The sequence below is a fragment of the Callorhinchus milii genome, unplaced genomic scaffold (assembly GCF_018977255.1).
Source record: "Callorhinchus milii isolate IMCB2004 unplaced genomic scaffold, IMCB_Cmil_1.0 Scaffold7, whole genome shotgun sequence".
NCBI classification, from domain to species: Eukaryota; Metazoa; Chordata; class Chondrichthyes; order Chimaeriformes; family Callorhinchidae; genus Callorhinchus; species Callorhinchus milii.
The window spans coordinates 20,516,190-20,524,935 of record NW_024704748.1 but is presented as its reverse complement, the minus strand read 5'-3'; the positions used below and the strand labels follow the sequence as shown (position 1 = coordinate 20,524,935).

General features: G+C 35.6%; 1 protein-coding gene across 1 annotated transcript; it reads right to left on the bottom strand.

The window, feature by feature from the left end:
* Nucleotides 1–30: 30 nt before the first annotated feature.
* LOC103180515 (pre-mRNA-splicing factor SLU7) lies at nt 31–8,043 on the bottom strand. The gene is made up of 16 exons (XM_007896437.2): nt 7,770–8,043; nt 7,324–7,420; nt 6,721–6,923; nt 6,132–6,282; nt 5,824–5,904; nt 4,936–5,100; nt 4,411–4,479; nt 3,843–3,872; nt 3,437–3,562; nt 3,111–3,208; nt 2,018–2,085; nt 1,791–1,930; nt 1,427–1,588; nt 794–898; nt 632–712; nt 31–401 (listed from the first exon to the last, which is right to left on the bottom strand). Exons 3-16 carry the CDS (start codon nt 6,846–6,848, stop codon nt 219–221), a joined length of 1,587 nt encoding a protein of 528 aa, XP_007894628.1. The 5' UTR covers nt 6,849–6,923; nt 7,324–7,420; nt 7,770–8,043; the 3' UTR covers nt 31–218.
* Between the last annotated feature and the right edge of the window lie 703 nt (nt 8,044–8,746).

The window sequence follows — 8,746 nt, the reverse complement described above, 5'->3', positions numbered from 1 at the left end:
GCATACTGCTTGTGTGCATCCTGGTGCGCACTATGTTAATCCAGAAAGGGTTAAACATAGAAAGTTAGAAATTAGCATGTGAGACGATTTTATAAAATTTATGATTGCTCAGAATTGTGGAAAATTCTTAAATTCTGTCTTAATTTGGAACAGATTATTTTTAAAAACTGCAGAAAAACGTGAGATAAAATGAATGAAGAAATCACATCAGACAAGCTCTAGATTTTTTCAAGAAAGGCACACATCGGGTCCTCTGGTCTCTGTCGCTTTATCTGGTAGGCTTCAATTTCTGCTTCCATTGATTGCTTGCCATCATGCATGCAATTGTAAGGCCGTTTTCGCTCATCTAGTCTCATTAGCTTATCCACTTTCTTTAACTGTTCTTCCTCTGCAGGAAAAGCCTACAAATCAAACAAATGCAAAACATATTTTAAGAAAATTATTTAGTTTACTTTTTTAAAAATTAATTTTTTTTAAAAAAAGAAACATCTTCAAAAGCTGAAGCACAACATACACAGACATTCCACTCTATTATACATTCTGTAATGTGTATAAACATTTACTGAAGGGAATATGAGGAATGTAAAACTATGATTTGAAAAATGATTACACTGCTCAAAGAGGGACTAACTTCCAGTGAACATTTAGTTGTCAAATGTTGCTTCACCACACATGGAAAACTTTCTTGAGAAGTCATCAGGTCAATTATCTCCTGCAAAGAAACAAGATTTTACTATAAAGTAAGCTGGCCTGATTTTAAATATAATATGCAGTTTTATGTACAGTTTCATACCTGTGCTTTTCTACCACTTTCATCAGAGCAGTATGAATGCTTGACAAAAGAATGGCAGCACTTGTATCCCCAGTTTCCATTTTTCCAATATGAACCCCATATAGTCTAAACAGAAAATAACAGTATATTTGGTTAACTATGCCACAAAACATTATGTGATTATGTAATGGAGCAGAAGTGAATATTAATAAAATATGTCGAGCTTTAGGGTATTGACTGTGAACTGGAGACTTCTCACACTGATAGCCAATCACAAAACAGGATGCAGTTACTAACCACACATAGTTTTGTAACCGATATTACAGACACATCGTTCAAATCTTTGCAGGATTTGTTTCATTCATTCATATCTTTACAAGATTAGACTATCATTTTTCTACAACATTGGACCCTCTTGGTAACACTCTTGGTAAATCTGTTCTTTCTTGGACTGAAAATTGAGATGTATCTTTTTGAATTGATGACATTGAACTGACATTGTTGTTGTACTGATGTATCAGGCAGAGACAGATCAGCTTCAGGAAGCAGAAACATCAAACATAACCTAAATCAATGCTCTATTTTTAGTTCTGTTTACTATTATTAATCTTATAATTCATTGTAAAATGCATTCAGCACAAAAATCTTGCTTACTGTATGATTGTTAACGTACACATCCTCTTCATATTTTGACTTAGCAATAGCCTTTAAATGCCCTTTAATGGGAAATCCATGCTTGGAGTATTCTGTGTACTCCTCGGTCTGAGCCAACAGCAGCATTCTTGAGGGTGGTTCCAAATAATCTTGCGCTCCATACTAAAAAACACACCAAAAACATTTGTCTTTTTTCTTGAATAAACTTTTTTTTTTAAAAATGAAATATCTTAATATTATTATATCAAACCCTCAACTGTCGACAGCCTTGGGATATCCTCCGATGTGAAAGACACTACATAAATGCAATTTATTGTTATTGCTAATAATGTAACAGTAAGAATTAAACTGCACATCTACTTGCCTTTTCAATAATGCTTTCCCGTTGACCCTTTTTAAACTCTTCATCTTTCATTATGAATGATTTATGCAACATCTCAAGTTTGGTGGGATCTGACTGGAGATGCACGTCCACTCCATGCTCATAGGCTTCCCAGGCAAATACTTAAAGAGAAACATAAGTGTTGATTCAGATCTAAATTACATATGGTACGCAAGGAAGAATGAAATTCATTTAAGTTTCATACATACATTGTGACTGAGCCATCGTGGAGGCGTCACCCATTAATCGCAAAACATTTTCAGCAATGTATCCATTTCTATGAAAGTATAAATTCATGTCAATGTACTTTGTAAAATCATTATGCTTACATATAAGATGCTTGACACTGTAGCTTATACAATGCCTAATTATTGGGTTTTACATCCATAATTATTCTGTATTCCTAAACCATGTATAAAAGCATGGCTTAACAGTAGCCATGTATAAAAATGAATGGACTGAAACACAGTTCCTTCACATGATGGTATACAATAAAAAGCCATTATGGAACTTTCTAACTTTCAATCGGTAAAGACACTGTCTAGTTTACTTGCAATGTTACTGACAGAGAAGTTAATTAATGGTAGGTATTAAATCAGCCATTCTCAGAGAATGCAGTAGTAAGCTTGCTTCAACTTGCTTCAGTGTCACTAGCTTAGGGTGTAAAAAATACAGCCATAGATCCTTCCTACCTTCAAGGCCCATCTCAAAACCCTCCTCAATCTCCCTGCTTCCCCCCCTGCCCTCCAACCTCCCTGACCCTGACCCCCAGCTCACATCCATAACTGTCTATCCAGCGCCTTGGGACGCCCTCCGATGTGAAAAGCGCTTTACAAATGTAACTGTTGTTGTTATTTACTGACCCCCAGCTGTAAAGTGCACATGAACAGCGATGTCAACAAGGTGTGACTTTAATGGAGAAAGTCCTATTAGAAGCTGACATCACCAATGTTGTTCCTCTTAACAAGGATTTTTTAACCAGGCTCCTGCTTCCGATTGCTGCTCAATATCAATGCTATTGTGCTATTCAATATCAAGTACTTCCAGGCCGGATATCACCAATGCTAACAGAGTCAAAATGTTGCATTCTCCAGCAATGACCTCCCTCACATTTTAAATAATAAGTCACTTTTTCAAGGGAAGGCCATTCACATATGACACAAGACATCGAATGCCAGCAGGCTGATAAAATGATATTGCTTTTAGGTCTACCCGTTTGAAGAACCAAAATATATTTTACACATTTAAAAATACTATCAAAACAATCCATAAGAAACATGAAAAGAAAATCTAATAACACACTCATTGGAGTTCTTTCCCGAAGCAGCATATGGGTTCTCTCTCATTGATCTGGAATAAGGGTCATAATAAGCAGAGTTCAAATCCAAGTTCTTTAGGTACTGCAATTAAAAAAACAAAAATAGTGAAGTAGCTTCTATTATTGTGGGAGACTGCTGTGCGTAATTGGCTGCTGCGTTTCCCCCATGATCAATTAATTTACAATATATTCTGTGAAGCGCTTTGAGACGACTCGAAGACCTGATAAGGCACCATATCAAATGCAAGAATTATTATTATCAATTGGAGCATTTAAAAAAGCATTCCTAACTTAAAATGAATCTACCAACCTTAGCTGTATCTTCACGGATTCGTAGATTTCGGACAGTAATTCTCATTTTGGAATCTACTTTTTGCCCAGGCATATCAAACTCATCTGCATATTTATCTTCATCCTTATCTTTGTCATCCGCATCCTGAAGGTGCAATACAAATAATAAATGTCATCACCCAATTAGTAAAATACAAGTAACCTGAATTAATTTGTGAGGAAGAATGTAAATGAAAAAAGGAGGGGCCCAAGGATAGGGCCTTAGGGTACGCCACAAGTGACTGTGAGGGTGGGTGGGAGGGGAAACCATTTCCCGAGACAAAGTATAAAACTTTCATTCATTTTACTTGCAATCTCAGGTAAAACCCAGGATGAAGATAGATTATTGTCCAAAATACAGAATAACATTTAGTGGTGTAAGTTACCTCTTCTTCCTCCTCCTCGTGACTGATTTGCTATAGGAGAAAAAGATACAAAATTACCGAATAATTCACATTCCACAAAAAGATACCTGGATCCAGATAAGAATTAAGATATGATTCTAATATGGCAACAAAACCACCAATATTTGCTGATACGCAATAGTTGCTAAACAAAATTTAGTTAGCTAAAAGTTTATTCAAAGCTTCGAAATGCAGGGAAAATGATGCATTACTTTTACCAGAGTATAAGGGACTAATATTTTAATAATATTAACTAAATTTTAAAAAATTGCAGGTATGCAATAAAGGATCATTTTACCAATAAGTTTAATTGATTGATTCCCAACACTAAACTCCTAACTTTGGAGCAAGGACCAACCAGAATTTTAATTTCAAGACTATGTTTTCACTAACAAATACTGCTTATTCCATTTTAGAAGGAAAATTCAATTAAAAATAACATTCAAAAAAGTACTCACCACTGATTTGAAATAGGCTGGAAGCCTGGACAGATGGTAAAATGTAGAATTGCAGAAAAATAATCTTTCATTAAGAATTCGTAAACACTCACCACTTTGTTTGGTACATTGTCACTTGACACCTCTTCCTGAATTTTCCTTGTTTTTAACTCTCTCCTAGTCTGCCACATAAAATCCAGATATGAGACGAATGAAATATTTACGCGTCTAATTTGATAAACTACCCATATTTTTAATTACACGAAATTTACTGAGGCTACTTGAGCCAAAATTAATCCAACTGAAAGGAAAAGGATGTAATTATGTACTATAGATAACAAAATAAAGATTTATCTGTAAAAATGTAAGACTTCCATTGAGTTTGTTTTAATGTGAAATCAATGTATCTATGTTTTTATTAAAATTATTAGTTAATAATACATTTATTTACAGTTTTTTTTAATAATGAAAGATTTGACTGCAGAATTTATTCAGAGACCAAAAGTTGTCAGAGAAAGGTGTCATTTTTCGTGATTGTATTTGTACAAAGATCACAAAGACAAGACAATAATAGAACTAGTAACAAATAATAAAGATTTCTGAAGTTTGTAAATTGCTAATTTCCATAATTTTCTTACAATGTTAATTTTTTCATATTCTGCTATGATCTTCTTCTGTTGCTCAGGATCAAAACCATTCCATCTGTCTCTCTTGCCATCGTAATCAAAGAATAGCTGTGGCTGAGTGTATTCATCTGGAGCTATATTTGTTGCAGTGTACTTCGCTCCCACTTTTCTTGGCCTCTGCAAGAATGCAGCTATTTTCAGAATTTCCCATGTTACTTCATCTAAATTTCTCTTGTGATGTAGAGCCAGTGAACGAAAGAGAGAGAGAGAGAGAGAGAAGCGAAATGGACAGAAAGACAAACGGAGAGATTGTTGGAGGGACAGATGGAGAAACAGAGCTGCACTGGCACAATATGTGGGAAGAGAGAAGGGATGACAGTATGTGTGGGCGGGGAGAGAGAAGAATATGGTGTAATAGTAACAGTACAAATCCTGATGAAAGAAATTTTGGTTAGTGCATTTTATTTTGCACAATGTGCACTGATTCCAATCAACAAAGGTGCCAATTAGCGAAGGTAAAGGTCTCTCAACAGAAATTTGAAAAATGCTATTTAACTTCTAGCTTTACGCAACTCTAGTTGTACTTAACCAACCTGGATAAATCTGATCACAAAATGGAGTAGATATCCTATATACGCTTTGCTCACAGGTCTTGTGATTCACTAACCAGGTACAGAATGCATTACAGGCACTCAATATCCTGTCCAGTAAATGCCTTCATTTCAACTAATCGTCATATCCAATTTCAACACGTCTTAACGCCCACAGAGAGCAGCAGCAGCATGGGTTGACTTCAATAGAAAAACTGCAGAGGACAACAAATGTAAATGAACGTACATCTAAACCAATAGCTGAATTTTTGTAACATGCAAATTAATAAAAGAAAATGAAGCCGTCTACCTCCATACATTCTTTCTTCATGTGTGTAATAGCACCACAATTTTCACACGCCCCTCTCCTGTATCTGGTTGTTTGATTACCCTAAACAAATTAAACAAAAATTTTATGTTTCTGCTACCAGGTTTAGACTTTTTCCCCATTAGCAACTTTGTATTCACAATGCAAAGAAGAGAAGTATCTGGACAGGAAAGAATTAAGACATTGTTTATGGATACAGGGTACCTACATGGTATAACAATATATGATTTAGTGTGGTAGATATTTTATCTGCAATTTGCATTTATATACAGTAATCTGCTCATACTCACCTTCAAATTGTGTATGTACCAATCTTTTATGGTATTATAGTTGTTTTGTTTCTCCAGGTGAGGGCGTTGATGCTTCAGAGAAGGTATGTTTGTGCTGTCTACATACCATGGTACAGTCGAAATATACTCAGGAATATGTGGATTTATATCCCTTAATTAGAAAAAAGATTATTTCATTGAAAAGCTAAAGAGCAAAATCCAAACATTAATTGTCAAGTTCTTTGAACAATCACTGAAGTGTAAATTTTGCTTTTGACCTAAATAGTGTTGATAATAATAATAATAATATAATGATGCCTAAAACCTGAATCATGAACCTAATCTAAATGAACTCTCCCTTTTACAACCTCAGAATGTCTATCTACAAAATACACAGTCACTAGACTTTACAGTAAAATTTTATTGCTCTTGTTATCAATAAGATTTTCAAAAATGTTGTGAGCCTCGCAGATTTGTAAAGAATGGGCTATATTTTAAGCAAAGATAATAGCAGTATTTAAATTAAAATAAAGATTCTGAAATAGGTCACTTTATTGTATACTATCTCCTATATTAAAACATCTCCAACCAGAAAGTAAGTATAAATTACCTGCCATCCTCGTCAGTTTCAGCTGGTACCAAGCCCAGCTTTCTCTGTTCTTCTACCTCTTTCTTTTTCCTCCGAGTTTCTTTTAATCTTTGAGCTTCAGCAGATACTGTCAAAGTGGAAGCTGCCATTTCAAAAGAACTTCTTCCCAATCACATCAGAAATTGGCACACACTGAAAACTGTATATGCTTAATTTCTAAGATACTAAAGAAAAAGTGGGGAGAGAACAAGTTGAATAATTCATTTTGAAGCTCCTCAAAAGGAAGACTTGTGACATAAGCATAACAATGCCCTAAACAAGATTTGTATTGTATTTTGGGCAAATCTACCCAGTAGTTGATATTGGGAAACAAACAGAAAAATTGATGTGTTCCTCCTCCATTTCGACCAAAAAATATAGTCAATTCACTTTACAGTATATTTTGTAAAGCGCATTGAGACGTCTTGCAGACGTGATAAGGCGCTATATCAAATGCAAGGATTATTATTAGTATTGTACAAATTCAACTTGTATAACTTAGGACAGTCTGTCCAAACAGATTTTTAAAGAAAAAAACAGAGCAACACATTTAATTGCACAACAAGGTATAGTACAGCTACATACCTGACATAGGGTTATCCACCAGTTCCAGAAGGCATCAAGTGGCTAGTGGATACCAAAGTTTTCTGGGTACAATCTAGGAAGAGTTCATATACGCTGCCTGGTGAACCCAAGCAAAAAAAAATGATTTAGAATAGCATATTTCGCAAAGCCGAGGAACAGCCCCACTGGATACTAGGAAGTCAGTTAATCTGCTGCCCCTGTGAACTTGGCATGTAAAAATCAAACAAACCGGTTTGGAAGAACAACCAAAAAATTAACAAAACCATACAATCGCTAAGAATGGTGCTGGGTTTATTGGGTGCTCGCCAACAACGCTGGTCTTTTTTTTAAAATTAAAATAAAGCCATTGGTTGAGAAATAAAAGCAAATTAAGTAACTGAACATGAAACTACCAGACATAAACAAGTAGAGATAGGCTTCAGTGCATCCTGAACATGAACTTTTACCTGCCGGTTTCAATCTTTTTAGGCAAACTTTTTTGCGATCGCCTTTGGAAACTCACAGCACCAAATCCAAGGCTCCAAGACGCAGCAGTAAGAAGCTCCTGTTACTGCTCCCGTTACCATTGACGCTACTTGATCATTTTGTTGCTGCTTTTCAAGGTTGCCTTGGGATTTTGTTTTCGTTGTTTCTTCTTGAAAAGGAGGTTAATACTCATCGGAGTAATTTAGAACAGGTTCCCAAGATTACATTTTAAATAAAATGTTACATAATTTCCGGCCTTGGCACTTTCACCTCCAATTTAACGTTTATTGTTTTCTTCGGAGTGGTATTTTGATTGAAAACACAGAATACATTTCTGAGCAGGAGGACAGGGCCTCCCAGTGGAGGAGCTGGTACCAGCAACGGCACTTTAGGCCAAATGAATTGCTTATGTGCTGTACTATCAATAATTCAGTTCCATGTTCGAATACAATTCTTTTGCTCAAACGTCCCATATTTGCTCCTGGTCCCGAGATACACTCAATGAATTACACCCCTCAACATAGTTCGCTGCTCTTTCTTAAACTTGCCATATTTATATGAGCAAATAAGTTATTCAATTTAGCCAGAAAACCAGTAACTCCTCCTCGTTTTCAGGGAGATGATGCTTGTGAAATGAAGTTCAATGTGCCTTTCGTTCAATGAAGATTGATTCATCTTTTGCGAATACAGTGTAATAACAAAAAAAAGAAAATTGATATGAGGCATCAGTTGAGCTATCCGTAGGCAGGTGTCTCACATTACAAAGCTCACTGTACATTTGAGACAATGTACCCCAAATTGAAGCTCAAAATACACCGGGCAGAATCCAACCAAACCAGGAATGAGGTATCTGACATGCAGAATTAGACTGTGTCGTATAAACCACCGTTAAGGTTTTACACGGGGTTTATGTATTATCTTTAGAATAGGTGATGATGACGCAAGACCACCTTGACCA

Coding starts and splice junctions, on each gene's coding strand:
- LOC103180515 (XM_007896437.2), bottom strand. CDS start 6,848: ATGGCAGCTTCCACTTTGACAGTATCTGCTGAAGCTCAAAGATTAAAA. Junction 3,563..3,842: donor ACGAGGAGGAGGAAGAAGAG/GTAACTTACACC, acceptor TTGCACCTTCAG/GATGCGGATGACAAAGATAA. Junction 2,086..3,110: donor TCGGGAAAGAACTCCAATGA/GTGTGTTATTAG, acceptor ATACTTTCATAG/AAATGGATACATTGCTGAAA.